Below are 20,881 nucleotides of genomic sequence, written 5' to 3'. Positions count from 1 at the left end.
AGCTGGGGATCTGTTAACCAGGAATCTGTGAGCTGGGGATCTGGGAGCTGGGGATCTGTTAGCCAGGGATCTGTGAGTCAGGGATCTGTGAGCCAAGGAACTGTGAGCTGGGGATCTGTGAGCTGGGGATCTGTTAGCCAGGGATCTGTGAGTCAGGGATCTGTGAGCTGGGGATCTGTGAGCCAGGGATCTCTGAGCCAGGGATCTGTGAGCTGGGGATCTGTGAGATGGGGAATCTGGGAGCCAGGGATCTGTTAGCCAGGGATCTGTGAGCTGGGGATCTGTGAGCTGGGGATCTGTGAGCTGGGGATCTGTTAGCCAGGGATCTGTTAGCCAGGGATCTGTGAGCTGGGGATCTGTGAGCCAGGAATCTGTGAGCTGGGGATCTGTTAGCCAGGGATCTGTTAGCCAGGGATCTGTGAGCCAGGGATCTGTGAGCCAGGGATCTCTGAGCCAGGGATCTGTGAGCTGGGGATCTCTGAGCTGGGGATCTCTGAGCTGGGGATCTCTGAGCCAGGGATCTGTGAGCCAGGGATCTCTGAGCCAGGGATCTGTGAGCTGGGGATCTCTGAGCCAGGGATCTGTGAGCTGGGGATCTCTGAGCCAGGGATCTGTGAGCCAGGGATCTGTGAGCCAGGGATCTGTGAGCTGGGGATCTCTGAGCTGGCTTTAGGCACCGCTCAAAGCAACACATTCATCAACCCAAAGGAGCCCACCAAGGCCCACACTGGCCGTGGCCATCAGCTCCCCCAGAGGCACATCAACACCTACACCAAAAAAAGCCTGTGCAAGGGGCTGGGTGCACCCTGGGTACGAGTGTTGGGCTGCAGATCAGAACAGGAACCAGTGGCTGTGTCCTCTGCCAGCCCCCTGCTCTCCCCAGGTCGCTGTTTCTGCTTCTGTTCAGGGTGACTTCCCTCTGTGTGGGGTCTGGGCTTTCCCAGTACCGGGGGGTGGGAGGGATGGTGGGGGGAATGGTACTGGAGCCCCCTCCACACCCCCGTTGGCCCTTGGGACACACTGCCAGGTCTTGCAGCCACCGTTGCTGCTTTTTGCTCTGCTGTGAATGCAACAGCCCTTCCTTGACTGGCTTGTGGCTCACGAGCTGCATCTCAAACTGCTTTGTGGATGTGGGACTGTTTCTTTGGAGGAAACCCAACGTTAAAGGACACAGAGCAGGGTCCAGCCGCTGCTGTGAGCAGGGAAAGGGGCTCTGCTTGGCACGGTGGTCCTGGTGGGGTCTGTGCCCACATCCCCTGGCCTTCACCCCTCTAACACAGACAGCCTTTCCTCCACGAGCAGCCCCGTTTCACCCCCATTTTGCTTACACTGCTGTTACAAAGGGGTGTAGAAGCCTTAAACCCGCTGTGTGCAACAAGAAAAGGCAAAAGCCGCCCACGTTGAGCAGGAGGAGGCATTTGGACATCCAGAAACACCATCCTGCAGCCTTTGGCCACGGGCACCTGAGCCACAGCCTGCTCTGCTCTGCTGCTGAACGGAGTCTGGGCCGTGTCCTCCAGTGAGCACTTTGCTAACGGCCAACAGCACCCAGCAGGACACCCACTTCCTCAAATACAACGAGCTGCACGCAGACACAACCCCAGGGCAGCCACGTTTGGGTGCAGGCTGGGGCCAGGCTGCTGCATCTCTGCATCAAGCAAAAGGAGGAGGGGTGTGTGTGGGGGGGGGAAGCGAAGAGGGGAGCGAAAAAGGCAGCATCAGTGTCGGGGAAGCAAGAGCTTTGCAGGGAAGCAGGGCAGGAAAGTACTTTTATGGGGTTGTTCACAGCTGCTCTGGGAGGAGAGAAGAGGAAGTACGTTGGCAGACCTATCCTTGCCGAGCAGGCTGTCTTCCTGGGGGTGGGGGGTCGCACCCTGGGTGCTGGATCCCCACGGGACTCTCGGAGCTTCGTTTCAGCCCAGTTCCCTTGGGAAAGAAAAAAACCCAACTCCCTCCTGAGCCAAAATGTCTCTCAAGCTGCCACGGAACTGGGATTTCAACTTGAAAATGGATGCTTCAAAAATAGGTACTGTGTTTCTTCTGTTTCTGCTTCAGCCTTTGGGGAGCTGGCTGGGTGCACAGGGGGGGCCTGTGGACAAGCCCAGCTGTGATTTCGGCTCCAGCCCAGACCCGAACCCACTTCTGGCCTCAGTGGGGGCACCTGGCCCCCAGCTACCTCTTTCAGCAGATGATTTGCAAATGATTTGCAAGAAGTGATTTGCAAGCTTGTCACTGAGGGATGCTGTGGCACCAGGGCCAGAGCTGTGGCTTTGGGCTGGAGCAGTCACTTGTCTCAGTAAAGTGGGGAACGAGAGGACCTGGCAGCATGGGGTTGCTGCCCACCCAAAATCTGGGGAGGGTGGGGGGGTGGGGGGAGAGGGGGGAGATGGATTTAGACCACATGGGTTCATTCTGCTGGCACCAGCCTTGCAGGAGGTGAAGTGGAAGCCGAGGCAGGCAGGGCCATGCAGGCTGGAGGAAGCAGCTCAGGTTTCTTTGCCCACCCTGATGTCATTGGGTCCCTTTCACCTGTGGTAAAGAGTCAGCTCTGACTCTTTGCTGGGCTCTGTGCCATGGGACAGCTTCACTGTGTGATGTCCTCCTGCCCTACCTCTGTCCAGGCTTTGCCATGGGATCCATCTTCAGCACAAAAATCACTTGGGAATGCCTTTGGGACGGAGTGAGGGACTCCTCTGGCCAACTCAGTGGCCAAAACACTGCAGTGGTGTCTGCTTTTGGGTCACCAACAAGGGAGAGGGTCTGGGGATGAGGATGCTGCAGTTGAGGAAGGGGGGGGGGGAGGCACCAGCCTAGCCTTGTGCATGTGGTGAAGGCAAAGCCCCTCTGTGGTCCTGGCACTGGTGCCAAAACACGGCCAAGGCACCCATCAGCGACTTGTTTTCTCCCTGTGGCAGAGACCAAGCTGGTCTCTGCGTGCTGAGCTCTTCCTCCCTGCAACTTGTGTCAGCTTGCAAAGTCGTCCTGGTTGGATTTTCTTAGGAAGGCAACTTGGACTCCTCTCTGAAGCTGTTTCCTTTGGGGTGGCCAAACCATCCACCTCACACAAGGCCCCAGATGAAGCATTGCTGTCCCCTGGCAGCCACTGTTTTGGCTGGGCTCAGTGATGCAACACACAGGAGGAGACATCCAGCTGGTCCAGAAGCTCACAGGCAGAGGAAGCAGTGCCAGCCCTGCACTCAGCAGCTTGCAGGACAGTGGTGGAGAAATCCTCACCCAGTTACCACAGAAGCATCCTGCATTCCCTGCTCCTAGGATACTCCATAGGTTCTTGCAGGGAGGCTGGGGAGCAGCGTGTAAACTCGATTGGTAGCTCAGAAAATAAGGCCAGGGGACACCGAGCTACTGGCTGCTGGGAAGCAGAGGAGATAGAGATGGGACACAGGTTTGAATTGCTTCTTTTTTTCCCAAGAAAATCTGTTTGTGATGTTGCTTTTTGCAGCTTGGAAATGAGATGAGGGTTGTGTGTGTGTGTGTGTGTGCAGGGACCTGAGCATCAACTCTTGTCCTGCTTCAGGGTGTCTGGGTGTGGGACCAGCTGCTGCTGTCTTCAGGAGTGCAGCAGGGATGTGATTTGCTTGTGGAAAACGTGCCCCAACTAGTCAGTACCACCCTGGCTGGGTCCTCCTTCAGGACACTTCCCCCTCCTTGTCCTGTCGCAGCAGCATGAGCAGCTCTTGTAACCCCCAGGCCACCACACTGACTCCTGGGTGCTTCCTCTTGCTGAGAAAAAGGCTTTTTAATTCAATGCAGAAGAAAATGGCAGCTGCCATTGTCACTGCAAATCCTTCTGGGGAGCTTTTGCTTTCACTGGTCTTTATTGCAAGTACCTGACATCCCTCTGGGGCAGGAGCAAGGAGACAGCAGGGAGGGCTCTTGCCCAAGGCAACAATTTGGGGCAGGAGCCAGCATCCATGTGGATACCATGTTGGTGGCACTCAATGCAGTTTTCCCTGGAAGTCACACTTTGGCAGGGCTCCTCTTTTCAGGGAGCAGGCAGCAAGACAGGGGCACCCTGCTACAGCTGCTCCCCAGGGCTGGAAGAAGAGTGAGGATGTTTTGGAGGAAATATTCAGCTTCAGAGGCGGTTACCACAGGAAACGTTTTGGGGGTCACCACATTTTCTCTTAGTGGCTCTTTCCTGCCCTGTGAGAATGGCAAGGAGAAGCAGGGCCAAATGCAGTGGGGATGTGTTGGTGAAGGAGGAAACAGATGATTCCAAGGGCCAGGTGTGATTCCACCCTGATGAGAGCCAGGGAACAAGCTTCACCCCAACCCCACCTAAAATTCTCAGCTGGTGATGCCAGCACGTGGGCTGGGCACCTCGCTGGCCACAAAAGGTAGAAACTTGGAAAAGTGGTAAGAGAGAGAGCCACAGCCTGGCCAGTTCTGGTTTTGTGACTGTAGTGAACTTTCTTCTGGGCAAGAATATCCTCCCTGTCTGCACAGCCAAGCTCTGCACAGCAGCTCCCTCCCCACACCCCCGCGCAGGGCTTGCGGTAGGCACTGCAGGGTGGGAGCGCTCGCTCTGTGGGTAAGAAGGATCCTGCAAACTGTTATTTTGGCCTTAAATCAGGTCAAAGCACAGGGAGAGAAAATACATCTGCATGTTCAAAACATGAGACACATCCCATGGGGGAGGGAGTGTGTGCAGGGCCATGGTAAGCACTGGCCTCCAGTTGTGCCCTGAGTCTGGCACTGCAGAAGGGGTGATGCTGAAGATGGGGGTCACAAGGGGCCCCTCTGAATGCATGTTCTTTATGTTCCTTTCCTGGGAAAGGCTGAAAAGAGGGGGGAAGAGAGAGAAAATAATCCTTATTTCCAGCAAGGACCAGGCAATTGGAGCTCAGGCTGAGGGCAGGAGGAACCCCTGGGTAGCAGTGACTGCCAGGTCACTTACTTTCCGTGGTGCAGAGCCCTGATGCAGCCATGATGGGCTTAGGGAGATTAATATCTCTGATAAAAGATAGTAAACCACTATGTTTTTCATAAAAGACAGGATTTTTCCTTCCAAGTCTTGTGCTGCTGGAATATTTAGTGCTGCTGAGCTGTGCTTGAACTCTTGGAGGGAGGCTGAACAAGAAGCTGATGGATGGAAACTGGTTTGGAGCCAGGCCACTCAGGATTTGCTCTTTGGCACTGGGCTGTGGTTTCTGCAGAGCAAAGTGTTTGTGGGAGGCAGGCAGTAGCCTCCCAGAGCCTTGTCCATCCCTGTGGATCTATCCCCAAAAATCCTCACCGCCACCCCACTCCTCCAAGGAGTTGGCAGTGGCCACAAGGATCATGATGTGGGGAGAGGAATGATGCTGAGGGTGAACAGTTGGCTGAGAATCATATTAATATTTTAAAGATTTAGCAATGGGGATGCTTTGGCAAAGAGAGATGAAGCAGCCCAGAGCCTGAGGTGTGACTTGGAAACCCCATTTTGGTTTTGCATCAGGGTAATCCCCACGACCAGCAGTTTTCAGGGGAGCTGGCCAGCAAATCCCTTTCAAAGGGCCTTTCTTACAGCCACATCCTGTGCAGGGGACATCCCACACGTGCACAGGTTGAGAGCTAAGTGATATCTTCACTGCACTTTGAAAGCTGATCTTTGGATACACAGTCCTTTTTGGATTGGCAGACAGGGATCTGCAGTCCTGTGATGGGTTTCTGGGGAGAGGAGAGCTCGGAGCACCATACCCCAGCCTGGCTCTGAAGGTCAAAGGAAGAAGGCAGTGGGGTTTCTTGCTCTGGGGATTTCAGAAAGGGAAGCTGGGTCTGCTCTTGAGCTGCTGCACCTCTGACCTCTGAAGCAACTGTGAACTGCTCATCCCAGAGTGCAAAATGCTTTGTAGGCTCATGCTGCCCGTGGGTGTCTGCTGTGGGAGTGCTGGCTCAGGTGTGGGATGCCCCAGGTCTCAAACATCTCCAGGCAGTGGTGGGTGATTTTTTAATTTTTCTGCTTTTTCAAGCTTGTGGTTTGCACTCAGATCCACATCAGGATTCATCAATGATCACATATCTAACGCTGCCTTTGCAGCTCTGTGCTCCTCTGACCATCTCAGGGGAAAAGTGAGCATCTGGGGGCAGAGATATGAGGCTGCTGCAGCTTCCCCCATCCATCCCACAGCATTGCACAACACCCCCCTCAGCTCCCTCTCTGCCAGAGACCGCTGCAGACAGCAGGGGCCTGGCCCTGACCAGCAGGACCCAGCCAAGTGCCATCAGCTCCACTTCAGCAGGAAACCACCACGTGCATGAGGCTGAATTCCCCTGAAGCTGTAGAATTATTTTCACCCCACAAACACAACCATGAACTCCACGCAGCTGGGCTGGCACTGGGGTCCTGCAGTGCCCGGTCCAGAGGCTAAAATCTCTTCTGTGAATGAACCCTCCCAAGGTATTTACTGTCAGAGAAGCATTTTGAGACACCACAGGGCCACGTTGCCCATCCCTGGCATGGGTCAGTGGCACCAATGGCACATGTCTATGTGATGCAAAGAGGGGAGAAGGGACACTGCTCAGCTAGGAAATCCACACTGGCACATTTTTCCCCACTGGAGACTTTCCAATCCCATTGGAAACATCAGGCAACGCTCTCCTGGAGCTAAATTGCAAATTTCCAAACAGGTTTGTTTTTTTTTTTTCAAGCCAGGCTGGGTCATCCCACTATTGCTGCTGCAGCCTGTTTGGGCTGGGTATCAAAACACACACACACACACACTCCCATTAAAAAAAAAGAGAAACAACTAATGATTTTCTTCTCACTTGCAAGACAATTACTCCCACGCAGGAAAAGGAAGCACATACTGACAGATACTGCAGCCACTTCCTTTAAAACTCTAGCCAGCTTGCTCAGTGCAGGCAGAGGGGCAGAAAGCTGCTCTTCCTGTTGAAGCTTAAATTGGCCCTGGGCACGGCCAGTGCGGGACTGCGGGCGGTTGGTCCCTGTGTGTGTCCCTACCAGCTCATCCTTGTCTTTCCCTGGCAGCCCGCTCCAAGAGCGTGATGACTGGCGAGCTGGCAGGCACCCAGCCAGCCTCCTCCAACCCCCTGGAACGGCCCCTGAAGATTGGGTGGCTGAAGAAGCAGCGCTCCATCGTCAAGAACTGGCAGCAGCGGTACTTCGTGCTTAAGGGCCAGCAGCTTTACTACTACAAGGATGAGGACGATGTCAAACCACAGGTAGGATGAGCCACTGGGCTTTGCTGGTCCTCAGTCTCTCCCTTCTTGCAGCTTTTCTTGCAGGGAAATGGTTTGGAGGAGGATATTAAAGAGGTTTTCTAAGAGAGACGAGGTATCCTGATCAGGATCATCTATGGACTTAAATTCTGGGGGTTTGGTCCCCCAGAGTGCTGGGAAGAGACCAAGTGTTTCCCAACTGGAAAGTTGCTGTCATTCCCCACGACAACAGAAACAGGCTGGGCAGAGAAAGGGCTGGGTACACCACTGCTGTCTGTGTGATGGCAAGTGCAGCCATGGGTGCATGAGATGCTGGAAGATTGGAGAGAGGTTTCAGCTCTGCATTCGGTGGGAAAGGCATCTCACCAGGATGCTTTTAGGAGAAACCAAGCAGGATGTTCAGTGTAGCCTGGGTGTGAGGCAGATGCCCAAGACAGACCTCATGGGAGGGCTGTGGGCTGGACAGATGACAGCAAAAGGCAGCTGGAGGGGTAAGCAAGGGAAAATCTCTCTCTCCAGTTTGCAGCCCAGCCCAGCCCCATCCCTTACAGAAGGCGCAGCGGTGCGGATGCAGTTTGTGTTATTCAGCTGCTGCCCTGTGTGGCTGGAGGAAACCTGCCCCACTGACTTTTCCCCTAAAGGAAAAGGTTTGAAATCTGCTGAAAGCCCCAGGGCACGTCAGTTCAGATGCCTTTTGAGATCCCCAGGAGAGCACAATGCACACCCAACCCTCTGCACAAAACAGGAGCGTGGTCGCCCACTTGGGCATGATTTAGAAGTCTGCACCAGTGCCTGTTGTCTGCAGCCCTCTGGCACTATCACCCCATCTTCAGCTCCTCTGGGTTGTACCCAGCTCTCTGTCTCACCCATATAAACCATTTCCCTGAGGATGTATTTTAGTTACACTTGCCAGGAAGAGATCAGGTTGGCTTCCCAATTCATATGGGTAACTGTTTAGGTTTTTAACTGTTTTCTCCATACTGTAGCTTACTTCTTCTTGAATATCCACTATCTTTTCCTTGTTTTGAGGAGTTTCAGGGAAGGGTCCTCCCCTCTGCTGGAAAAGCCATTCTCTGTACAAATCATCACTGCCAGCACAACTAATCTCAGGGTAGAAAATGCTCTCAAGGGGTATGTGTGATCGGTAGATGACCAGGGTGAGAGCAGAGGGTTGAGCCCTGTAGGGTCCAGGTCCTATTGCTGGCTTTGCCCCATTCTGCAGGGGGACTGGAGGGACCAGTCTCCCCAGTTGTAAATGGGATGAAGAAACAGAAACTGCTGTAAAAAGCTTCTTGCTATTCATGGCACTTTTGGTAGTTCTTGCTGTGACCCTGATACACCATCCCAGGTCATTTTGACCAGTGAGTCGAGGGAGAGGATTCTGCCCCTCTTCTCTCTGCTTTGGGGAGACACCCCCTGCAGTGCTGTGTCCAGCTCGGGGTCAAGGACACAGAGCTGTTGGGGTGAGTCCAGAGGAGGCCACAGAGATGACCAGAGGGCTGGAGCACCTCTGCTCTGGAGACAGGCTGGGAGACTTGGGGTCGCTCAGCCTGGAGAAGAAAAGGCTCTGGGGAGAACTCTGAGCTCCTTCCAGTCCCTTGAGGGGCTCCAGGAGAGCTGGAGAGGGGCTGGTGCTGAGGGCAGGGAGGGCCAGGCCCAGGGGAACGGCCTCCAGCAGCTGGAGAGGGGCTGGGAGGCAAAAATCCTTCCCGGGGAGGGTGGGGAGGCCCTGGCACAGGGTGCCCAGAGAAGCTGGGGCTGCCCCTGGATCCCTGGCAGGGCTCAAGGCCAGGGTGGACGGGGTTTTGGGCACCCTGGGCTGCTGGGGGGTGTCCCTGCCCATGGCAGGGGGTGCCACAGGGGAACTTGGAGGTCCCTTCCAGTCTACAATTCTCTGATTTCAAGCCTCTCTGACCTCTCCACAATTCCAACTGATGCAGATGCAATTCAGGCTGTTGGAGCACTCACAGTCCCCATTGCTCAGTGGCTTTCAGGAGGCTGAAATATGAAGCCCAGTGGCTTTCAGGAGGCTGAAATATCTCAGAAACATCATTTCTGTGGCACAGCTTATTTCCTGCCCAGGGAGGCCTCCGGGGCTGACTCAGAGGCCTGGTCGGCCCCCACGTGCCTGGGCTGCTCCCCACCCATCTCCTCCAGCAGGAACCCAGCTGCCTGTGTTCATGATGACAGTTGGGGGAAGGAAGGTCCAGAAGAAAAAGCTGGTTTCCACTTTGCTTTTTTTATTTCCCCTCCCTTCTGCTTCTTTTTTCCTCTGCTCCTACAAACTTTGGGTTTGGTTTTGAGGTTTAAGTGGTGCTGAGTGAAATGAGCCTGCTCTGGTGCAGCAGAAACAGAGTAATCCAGTGTTTTCCCCAGTTCCTTCTGCTTTGTACTTTCTTCTTCCATTCCCAGCAGGGGTTAAAAAGTCATGAGAAGGGAGGTAAACAAGGAAAGAGCAAAACAACCAGTTTTCTTATTCTGAGAATCACTTCATCAGAAAAACTGGCATCCAAGAAGTGTCCCTTATTGTCTGAAATGCTATTTTTAGCATCTATATAAATATATAGATAAAAAAAAGGCCACCACCAGGTCCTTTGAAAGAAAGGCTTCGTTCCTCAGTGCTGACACATGGTGGTGTCAGCCTCTCAAAGATGGGACGTGGGTATTTGCAGCTCCTGCTCTGCTTTGTCCTAGGGCTGCCTGTCTCTCCAGGGAAGCACCATCAAGGAGGTGGCCAGCAACCCAGAGGAAGGAGGAAAATTTATCTTTGAAATCATCCCAGGTGAGGATGCTTCACTCCTCTTTGTTGCACGCTTTTTTGGGCTGAACTTTTCACCCCAAATTGTCTGGCTAAGCCATTTTGCTCCCACTTCTTTTCAAGGTCCCCATTGCACATGAAAACTTAGGTTTTGCTTTAAGGATTAACCCCTCAGGGCTGGAGGAGGGCCCTGCCTCAGTGCCCACCCCATTGCTAAGCTGCAATGTGAAGCAGTTTCTATTCCTTTCTCTCAGACTTTTCAGCAAGGCACTGCTTGATTTCACAGCCAAGTGGACATCAATGGGGAAACTCAGAGCCAAAAGCATTTAGCAAAGAAAACAACCAGAATGTGACTTGTCTCCTCCAAACCTCTCTGTGAATGACACCCACACATGTCTCTTTGCAGGGGTCTGTGGAGACCAGAACAGGACAGGGCAGGACACCTGCGTGCTCATGGCTAATTCCCAGTCTGAGATGGAGGAATGGGTTAAATCCATCCGACGAGTGCTGGGCTCAGCATCAGGAGGTAATGGGGAGCAGGGACAGCTCTTGGGAGAGGTGATTTCCTACCACCTCGTGCTCCTCAGGACTTTTGCACAAGGATTTCAAAGCTGGGTTCATAACTACTTGGAACTGGAGCTGGAACGTGGCTGTGAGTTGGAATGCCTTAGAAACCTGCTCCCAGAGCAGACCCTGCTGTGATGGGTCTGCAGCAAACATGGGCAGTGGTAGGGAAATGGCAGCCAAGCATGAATGAGCATTTCTGGGCTGGTTTCAATTTCTCTTGCAAGCTTCCTCATTGACTTACAGGCCCCTGGAACTGTTGTTCTTTAAAACAAATCATATTCAGGGATAAAGCATTGAAAAACCTTGCCTTTCACCTGCCAGTTTCCTTGCTTTCCTTGTCTTCCAGCTTTTCTTGCTTGGCCCAGTCCTTCTGCCCCCATTTTCTCTGTGGCCTTGGCCACTCAGTCACCCTCCCCATGCTCAGACAAGGCTTGCAGCAGTAGGAGCCCTGCTTCCAGCCCCCTCAGGCACACAGTTATGCCATTACAATTCTGTGGTCAGGGAGGTGTAAACCATGAATCAAACAGAAAGGAGCACATTGTAATTTTGCCATCACACGTGAAGCCTGGAAAGGAAGCAGCAAAGGCCACTCCAGCCACATAAGGATGAACTCCAGACTTTCCTATAAGGAGGAACTCCTATATGGAAGATCCACCAGTGAGGCTGAGCTGGGAGTCTCTTTAGCTCTCTTCCAAAAGAGCATTAACCTTGATGCTCATCCTGAGCCTCTCCTCTCCATGCTTTGCCCTAACTATACCATTTTTTACAGGGTCCATGCCCTTCAGCTGTAAAGACAAGCACGATGGAGCTCTGGTCTCCCATAGCTCCTGTGCATAGATCAGGGTGCAGAGGGAGGCAGAGGGCTAAGCAGGCACTGCCCATCAGAGCTTCTTCACCCCAGCCCTGCTATAGGAACCGATAAGCTTCACTGAAACCACGACACAGCTGGGTTTTGTCTGCAACCCTGGTGTTTTCTGCCTCTGAACTGAAACATACTGTGCCCCAGGGGAGGCAGCATTATTCCTCTGAAATTAGGGCTGCATGAGCCTGAAATGTGTAGGGCATTGCCCTACCTGGCTCTAGTCACAAAATCACAGAATCCCAATGTTGGAAAAGACCTTTAAGATCATCAAGTCCAACAAGAGTACTTAATATCAACACTACATCTGGTCCTGGCTGAAATTTAGGAGACTGACAGATTTTCTAGCTAGATAAAGTGACTTTATATGATAGAAAATGTATATTTATAGTAGCATGGAGAGCCCTGAGGGGAGCAGAGAAGTCAGGTACCATGGAGCCACGTTTCATGTCAATACACAGGGCTCATTTCATGTCAACAGACCCTGAACCATCACACTTGAGGTTTTTGGCTTCAGTGCAAGTTGATGCAACATGCTTTTAAAGCAACCCACTGCACTGGGGAGGTTTTAGCAAGAGCCCACCTGGAAGCAGCCCCATGTGACCCAGCTAGTGGTGAAGTTCTCACACCCCAAAAAGCAGAGCAGTTGCAAAGTGTGAAACAACAGCAAAAGCATCTCCAAAATCTCAGGGGTCTGGCTGTCACCCTACAACAACAGCTGCCTGGGCTCCCCTGGGCAATACATTGGTCCTGGAGAGGTACCACCAAATTAACTATCTGCCAGCTTGCAGTTAAATAAGAAATTCATTATCAGCTACCAAAGCAGAGAGGCAGAAAAAAAGTTCTTTGTCTTTAGTGTGCCCAGTGACAGGTTTGTATTCGTTACTTAAGTGTGTAAGCAAGTCATAAATGAAACCCCCCCACAACTGGGCAAGTGCTGACAAGCCTGGTGGTTCCAGTGAGAGTGTTTAGATCATTTCCTGATCTGGAAGATGTGTAGAAATTATTTCAGCCTTCAGTCCATGAGGTGAACACATCACAGGCACCACCACGGCAAAAATATGGTGAAGGACCATAGGACCCTTTGCCATTAATATCCCAGAGCCAGTTCAAATTGGGATTTGTCTGCTCTTACCATGCCCCAGGCTCCAAGGAGGAAGAGCTGGGAGGATGCAAGCTGCTGCTGTCCCACCTTTGAGTTCTTTTGCTGTGAGTTCAGGAGGAAAAATCCATTGCTGCGATGGAAAGGTACTGCCTGGTGCAGAACACTGCTGCCCTTTGCACAGGGGAGTCTCTGGAGGGTGAGAAGAGGAAGGAGTGGGAGAAAGAAATGAAATCAGTAAGACTTCCAGCCTCAAATCTCTGCAAGGATGCTTTTCTTATTTCTCAGAGGCCTCCTGTGCTTTCTAAACCATTCAGAGTTACATGATGAGCTTGCCTTCTCTCCTCAGCCTTTCTGCTGTTCCTGTCTCCTCTGCACCAATGCCCTGCTGCAAGGCACTCAAGCAGCACGGCCAAACCAAAGCCCACTGCTTGGTTTTAATAAATTTGAGAACTCTTGATTATTTGGAGAAAGAAGAAGGTTTCATTTTGCTATTATTTCTGTGGAAAATGTCCTGCTTTCCCCCAGTTTGCACCCTTCTTGTAGCTCCCATGCTACCAGAAAAGCAGGTCCTGCTGTCAGGTTTGCACCTGATGCACTTTGGCAGGTAACGTGCCTTTAGCAAAGTTGCTTCTTGGGCTCATCTAACCTCTCTGTCCTTTCCCTAGCTGTATTTGGCCAGCACTTGGCAGAGACCATGGCCTATGAGCAGAAATTTGGGCAGCATCAGGTCCCCATCCTGGTGCAGAAGTGTGCTGAGTTCATCCGGGAGCATGGTGTGCATGAGGAGGGCATCTTTCGCCTCCCTGGCCAGGACAACCTGGTGAAACAACTCAGAGAAGCCTTTGATGCTGGGGAAAGACCATCATTTGACAGGTAAGGCTGGATTTCCTCTTTCCTAATCAACTAGGTCTCATACATCTTAAAATCTGGGGAAGAGCAGCATGTATAACCCCACCACCACCACCACCTCCTCCCCCCAGCCCCGCAGAGACCCCAGCAGGAAACTTGGACCCACAGAAGGGCTTGAGAGCAGAAACACCAAATGGAGGCAAAAGCAGAATCAGAGGGGGCTGAGATGAGATTCATGGCAATAAAGGAAAGAATGTAGGACAATCCTGGCCCCACACAGCAATTATTACTTGCAGGAGTAGCCAAAGAAGGAGGCAAAAGGAAGAGCATACATAGCCATCAGCTAAGGGTAGAGGTTTAGAGAAAGGAGAGCAAGTAGAGGATGACAAATAAGCTCAGAGAGCAACCTAGTGCACACAGAAGTTCTTTTTTCCCCTGCCAGCCCATAGCCATAGTGTTTTCCTCCTGTTGCTTTTCCCTACAACACCACATAGAGATGAGAGAGAGATTTTGGCTGCTACAAGGCTGTACCCTCCCAGTGTCCTTCCTCTGGAGGACTAAAAGGTGCCTGTCCCTGCTTGTAGGTCTCAGAGAGGCTTTGGAGAGAGCCATTTGCTACTGCCACCTCTGTCATGTGCTATGCAAAATGGGAGAAGAAAGGTAAACCCTTGGTGCATCTTCTCTCCCTTGATAGCTCCACTGCAGGTGCCTCATTATGCCTAAACCCCAAATCAGGGTGTAATCCCTTGTTTTCAGCATAAGGCCTTGTCAGGTGTCCCCTGCTCACTCGTGCAGGCTGCCCTGGGGCCATGACCCCTGTGCTGAGATGAAGGAAAAGTGGGTCCTGCTTTTCAGTGGCATCTAAAGTGAGGGCTTTTGGTGTAATCCCTGCCCTGGCCTGTCCACCATGTGGGGACAAGGAGTGTCCAGGCTGCTGCTCCATACTGTCCATGGCGATGCCCCATCCATGCAGACCCAGCCCCACCCCATGTGGCATCCCCCAAGCTCTGCGAGCCACTGGCAAAATCTGGGGTGCTTGTGGGAGGGGAACACCCACACCCAGGGCTGTCCCTGGCCTTTTGTGCAAAACTCTTTGCTTAAGCAGAGCTCAAGGGCCTCATGGCCTATTGCAGTCCTGTCCCTAACCACAGCCCAGCACTGTGCAGCTTTGTTAGGATAAACCACAGCCCTTTTACCCAAATAATCCCTGTGCTGGGCAAGGCAGGGTCGGGGCTGCTCTGGGAGAGGAACTGTTGACTTTGCAGCTGAATATTTCTTAGTTTCTGGGTGCCAGAGTCCTGCTGGGAGCTTTCCTGTTGTAACCTGTGTAGGGTCATATGAAGGTGAAGCCATTTAATATTTTTTGCCCAACTCTGTTTTGCATGGAGAGGGAGTTTGGCTCTTTCCCCAGCACCCTGTACTGTTAACCCTAGCATTGCTGCAGTGATCTCAGGGTGACTGCAACCCTCTGCACTTCACTGGAAAGATTTTCTTAGTCTGGAGGAAGGCAAATAATAGGGTTTCCAGTGACCTGAACACTGTGGTTTAACCTTCAGTGCCACCTTTGCAGCCTGTTTGGGGTTGCACAGGCACACTTGCATGCACCATCAGGGCAGGATTGGATGGGGAGTTTTAGAAAACTGCTATTTCAGCCCAGGCATCCAGGGTGCCCAGTGGTGTGTATTGGTAGGCCCTACAAAAATGCAGCTCTGAGAAAACCCTTCTATAGTTACATGGTGTTTGTGAAAAACAAGAGTGTTTTTTAAACCTTAACCAAGCCTAAAAATAAATGACCTGGGGGATTTTTGCTAGTAGTTTATAACAGTTTAGCAACTTCAAGGTAGGTCAAATTAGAGGCTTAACGATCTTGACAGTGTCCTTTTGACATAATGTAAACTATATGGTATGCAAAGCTGCAAACATCTGTCCCAGCAGAACATCTTCAGTAATTGCTGTTAATGTTAAAAAACCCCAGGCAAGGCTCTCCAGCTCCACACAGAGCAGGGAGTGCCTGCCAAGCACGTGAACACCAGACAATATTTGCATGCAAAGCCTCATGAGTCACATGCAGGCTGGAAAAGCTCAGCCTGGGTATGAACACTGAGGACCTGCCAGCCCCACAGTGGGGAAAATCTCCACCAAGCATTTATCTTCCTGCCAGCTGGGGCCATTCCCTGTCTTGGGGTGCCCTATGGATCCCCCTTCCCTCCTCCAGCTGGCTTTGGCTTCTGTCTTCTCCATCTATGCACAGAGTTTAAGTACAAGCTCATGGGGTGGGGGCTGGTCCCCAGCTGGGTGCAGGGTTCACAGGAGTGGCTCTTGGTGTGTTTCAGGGATACAGATGTGCACACTGTGGCCTCTCTGTTCAAACTCTACCTGCGGGAGCTCCCTGAGCCGGTCGTCCCCTGGACACAGTATGAGGATTTCCTGCTGTGTGGTCAGGCTCTGGATGCAGATGAGAAAAAGGTAGAAATGTGTTTCTTTCTCTCCTTCTGGCTTTAAATTAGCTGTGTTTCAGCACCAGGGGTTTGTGAGCTGGAGATGCTGGGTGTGTATTTAGCTGTGTCTTATAAGCTGTGTAATTCCTGAGCCTCAAAATCTGGGGGAGGGAAAGAAAATAAGAATTAAAAAGGTAACATCTCCAAAAGCCACAGTGGGGAGGGGGGGAGGTTGTCCCACCTTGACAACATGTGTTAATCCATTTTAAAGCTTAAATTTCTGGAGCAGATCTAAGAGCTGCTTAGCACCTCTTTGCATTGACCCTGTGCAGCAATCAGCCAGTGTGAAAACCCAGAGAGAGGAAGGAAACATCACCTTTCACAGCCTACATCAGCCTGGGCTGAGAGTGGAGCTGCTGGAGGGCTCTGGGTGAGACCAGGGAAGTAACTGGGGTTTTGAGAGAGGGAGAAGTGAGAAACAGATGGGAACTGTCTTTTCCTAACTATATATTTTGGTGGAAAAGACACCCAACTTCACCCCACACCCAAAAAACCCCATTTATGGATGCTGTTCCTGTACATACCCACACACAAAGAGCAGATATCCTCAGCAGCATGAGCTGTTTGAACTGCAGTGTTCAGCCCTCTATTTCAAGGACAAATATTTCTTGTAGGTTGTTTCATTTGGGGTTAAAAACATTCTAAATGTTTATATCCATGGAAATGCCAGGAGATGAGGCATGATGAGCTCTTTCTGAAGAGCTCATCACAGCAGTGCTGGGCTGGAGGAGCCCCTGCTCTTCCCTTCCCAGCAGTGCTGGGCAATGAGCTGCCCCTTCTTGCTGAGAATCATAGAATCACAGACTGGTCTGGGTTGGGAGGGACCCCATGGATCACAGAGCTCCAACCCCCCTGCCACAGGCAGGGACACCAACCTCCAGCCTGGGTCTACACAAGGTTGCCCAGGGCCCCATCCATCCTGCCCTGAGCACTGTGCTAAACCTTCTCCCTGTTCATGCATGGTCTGCCAGAGAAATGTCATTTCCAAGAGGAGCAAATGCCAAGAGGTGAGACCATACAAGGATGGATGGAGTGAGCAAGAGCCATTTTTGAGTCTGTATATATCTGAGTCTTTATGGAGCTGTTTCTTGACTTGCCTTTAGGGCCATCAGGAACTCGTGAAGCAACTGTCCCTCCTTCCCAGAGACAGCTACAACCTCCTCAGCTATATCTGCAGGTCAGTCTTCTGCAAAGGTGTAAACAGCTCAGCTTTGGTGTTGGTGAGTAGAAATACCACCCCAAAGGCTGAGGCTGATTCCTCTGGAGAGAGCCCTCTGAAGCTGTGTTCCTGCTCCACTCAGGATACCAGATCCTGGCTTTTGTAAAGGGACAGTTTCAGCCATGGGGATAAACACCTTGATGATGCCTGAGCATAAATGCCTACCCTCAAACTCACTGTGAATCCCTGGGAATTACAGTCTAGTGTAGTTTTCCTAGACAAAGCCTTGTGCAACAAAACTGTCAGATTCCACCCAGTGATTTTTCTCTGGTTATTAAATATTAGATGGGTTTTCCCTTCCTTTTTGATTTTTTTGGGGTGAGCAGCTCATCACATGGTGGTTTTTCTACTGGTACCAGTAAGACCCAACTCCACTTTGCAGTTGTAAGTCGACTGTATGTTTCTGTTGTTGGGACTTAGAGGAAGAGCTGGCTGAATCAATCAGGACTTTACACCAGTGGGTGTAGAAGACTTTTTACTGACTTGAATTATTGGATTCTGGCAGGTTTCTACATGAAATACAGTTGAACTCCAGTGTCAACAAGATGAGTGTGGATAACTTGGCAACAGTGATTGGAGTGAACCTCATCAGACCCAAGATAGAGGATCCTGCAATTATTATGAGAGGTAAAATGGGCTCCTGGGATAATTGGCATAGGAGCAGCTGATATGCTGAAATACACAGTTCCATCCACAGCCCTGAAATGAAACATTTTCTATGGTAGATCACTGAATATAAGCCAGACACGTGCCTGGGCATGCTAAGTACAGTATGGTAGAATAAAGCCACATGGTAGTTAGGCAATCGATGTATTTATGGTGACAAAAACCCCTCAGGACTTGGGCTGTGTGTTCCCTCCATAGATTTCAAACTTTACAGGGATCTGGTGAAGTCACCTTTCTCTTGCTTGGAGCAGGAAGGTGTGAAATTCTTTTAGAAACAGAGGAAACTCAATGAAGTGACTGTTTAGCTAAGCCAAACTGCAATGCCATGGGCAAGGACAGAGGGGGCAAAACCAAGAGAAGAATTATTTTAAAGCCAAAGGCTGCTCTGCTCTACTGCTTTCACATGCCAGTGGTCCAGATATTCATACCCACAGTTTGTGTGTCAAACCAAAGCAGCACAGTGCGTGGCTTGGTGCAGATCAGCAGGCTCCAGTCTTTGTTGCTCTGCTGTTCTGGAGGGAAATAAACATCCCTCCCTTTATTTGGTTTGATGATCCTGCTCCTGTATTTCTATTTGCATCTCCCATGTGGACACCAGAAAGAGCAACCAGAAACTGCAAGTTTGGGTGGAACAAAGCCTGTCACACTGGGTTTGCCACTGACAGATCTCTGATTTCTTCCAGGCACTCCACAGATCCAGAAAGTAATGACTGTGATGATAAGTGACCATGCAGAACTTTTTCCTCCATCCAAGGATGTGCCACCTTCCCCACCTGCCCAAAAAAATGACAAGAAGGCCCCCATCCCACGCAGCTCTGTGGGCTGGGATGCTGCAGAGGACCCTGTGGTGCACAGGGCAGAGAGTCTGACTGAAAGACAAACGGTAAAGCTTAGATCCTCAGAGAAAGAATAGAGCATAAATGTCATAAATGTGTGATTAATTATTGTGGGATCTAACAGGCTAGCCAATGGCTAAGAGCACTTGCTATTAATAGGGTAGAGAGCTGTAACTGTCATCCCTGGAATATCTATATCAGGGAAATGATGTAGATAAAGTTTCCACTTTTCTGTGGAAAATCTACTGTTCTGAGAAAAAAGAAAACTCAAGTTTTTTAGCTAAAAGGGAGAAGAGATGAAACCTTTTCAGTTCAGGCTGGGGAAGTGAGCACATTGAGGACTGAAGGCTTTTCTCAGATGGGGGGCGGGTCTCTGCAAAAGAGTTCTTTTCAAAAAGGGAGACATGGTGTATCCCAAAAGCAGGTTATGTGGGAAGCTTGTGGCCATTCCTGTTAGCATGTTAAACTCACCTTTTGTAAACACTGCAGTCCCAGCAGTGCTGCAAACCTGTCACTGCTCTCAGAGCAGGACGAGGCTGTCCTAATGCCATGGGTTTATCTTACAGAGAGACAACCCAAGTTGCAGCAATGCCCCTGGACCAGCTGCAAGCTCAAGTGAAGATACTTTGGGAATGTGGGCAACACAGTCAAGGAAAAGAACTCAGACCCTCCCAAACAGGACATCTTTCCTGACAGCTGCTTCTCTGGGGGAGCAAAGCAGCAATGACAAAAACCACATATCTGGCAGTGACTTTTGGAAAAGCCCCCCTGGGGGCAGCGTGCGCTCTGTGGTCTCTGATGGACATAAGAGAACGTTGTCTCATGATCTTTTTAAGCTGCTTGACCTTCACCGGGCTTCAACCTACGACAACGTTCCTGCCTCCCAGGCAGAGAGCTCCAGCCCCAGCCCCTCGGGCACCAGCTCTGATAAGGAATTTCTAGCCTGCCACAGTCCCAGCCATCAGTCAAAGGAAATAGGCAGTCCTACCAGCAGCACTGCTGAGGTCTCCAAGCCCGATCAGGAGAGCAAGGAGTTCCTGCAAAACATGATCCTGAAGCTGGAAAAAGAAATGGCAGAACAGAAGAACAAGTACGAGGAGCAAATTAAAAGGTAACACACTGCAGGGTGCTGCTTCTGGAGAGTGTGAAGTCCTCAGCTCATGTTATTCCAACACTGATTTAGTTATCAGTAACACTGTACCTAGGTTAACAGGAATGGCTAATGATCAAGTACAGTATTGCAGGAGGCTATCTGAAAGTCTGTGCTCTCATGACATAGTTGCTAATGTTATATTACTACAATATTACTACTCCATAGTTCTTGTTACATCACTGTATGGCTCTGTGATGTTTCTGCAATAATGACACTGTCATAACTCCTGTTATTACTACAATATCATACCATTATCCTCCCCAGAATTCAGTAGTAGCATTATTATGTTGTTAGTTGTAAGCATCAGTGGTATATAGCTTCACATATTCCTATATGATGATATATCATATGTATTGATGTATCACAGCAGGCTGTGCAGCCATTGAGGGCCAGGGGATCAGGACAGCACCTCTTTCTTCTCTTGTTGGTTAATAAATAGACTTCTTAAAAGCCAGATGCTGACATCCCAGCTCTATTCTGATCTAATCCTTTCATGCTGCTTCCCCTTTGCAGTCTCGAGAAGGAAAACTATGAAGTCTGGACCAAAGTGGTGAGGCTGAATCAGGACATTAAGAGTGAGAAGGATAAGAATGAGGAACTGGAGCAGAAGTTGGTGAAGGTGGAGCGCTCACGGGAGGACATGGAGAAGAAAAACAAGATGCTTGAGGAGGAGATTAAAAACTTATCTAAATCCACAAGCAAAACTGATAGCAAAAGCAATTAGAAACCACCCAGTCGTGCACAGATACAAAATGCAGCTGCATGAATCCACAGGAATTGGCAAGCAGGTTCTGCCAGGGACTTGTATCATCTGGTGTTCTGCTACTGACCGTGGGCTGGTTTGGAGGAGGGAGCCCAGAAGTTAGAGGTTGGTTTATACCATGAAACAGAAAACTTCAAAAATATTCTTTAGCTCTTTTGGTTTGTTTTTTTTCAACTCCTCTTTCAGCTGCTCCAGTTACCTGTAGAACAGGCCAATACTTCTTGCTGCTCAGTCAGAGTATCTTGCACTTGGATTCAGGTTAAGGACACCTGTGGCAGGGGGTTGGAGCTCTATGATCCTTGGGGTCCCTTCCAACCCATGCCATTCTATGATTCTATAATTCTATGACACCTTATGCCTTTACAAAAACAAACCAGCAAGTGTCCCTCCTGCCAGCCAGCTGGCTCCTTGCTGGAGATGTACCTA

The 20,881-nt window shown here is 50.8% G+C and overlaps 1 protein-coding gene across 1 annotated transcript; it reads left to right on the top strand.

Annotated features, from left to right (window-relative positions):
* Window positions 1-1,919: 1,919 nt before the first annotated feature.
* On the top strand, window positions 1,920-20,546 carry ARHGAP25 (Rho GTPase activating protein 25). The gene is made up of 11 exons (XM_084273825.1): window positions 1,920-2,026; window positions 6,992-7,185; window positions 9,877-9,964; window positions 10,347-10,466; window positions 13,137-13,344; window positions 15,654-15,786; window positions 16,922-16,995; window positions 17,543-17,664; window positions 18,387-18,586; window positions 19,106-19,650; window positions 20,206-20,546. Exons 1-11 carry the CDS (start codon window positions 1,966-1,968, stop codon window positions 20,414-20,416), a joined length of 1,956 nt encoding a protein of 651 aa, XP_084129951.1. The 5' UTR covers window positions 1,920-1,965; the 3' UTR covers window positions 20,417-20,546.
* The last annotated feature ends 335 nt before the right edge of the window (window positions 20,547-20,881 follow it).

Source organism: Gallinula chloropus, assembly GCF_964237585.1.
Source record: "Gallinula chloropus genome assembly, chromosome: 21".
Taxonomy (NCBI): Eukaryota; Metazoa; Chordata; class Aves; order Gruiformes; family Rallidae; genus Gallinula; species Gallinula chloropus.
The sequence above is the reverse complement of the archived record's forward strand: the minus strand, read 5'-3'. Positions and strand labels throughout refer to the sequence as shown.

Coding starts and splice junctions, on each gene's coding strand:
- ARHGAP25 (XM_084273825.1), top strand. CDS start 1,966: ATGTCTCTCAAGCTGCCACGGAACTGGGATTTCAACTTGAAAATGGAT. Junction 2,027..6,991: donor AATGGATGCTTCAAAAATAG/GTACTGTGTTTC, acceptor TTTCCCTGGCAG/CCCGCTCCAAGAGCGTGATG. Junction 9,965..10,346: donor TATCTTTGAAATCATCCCAG/GTGAGGATGCTT, acceptor GTCTCTTTGCAG/GGGTCTGTGGAGACCAGAAC.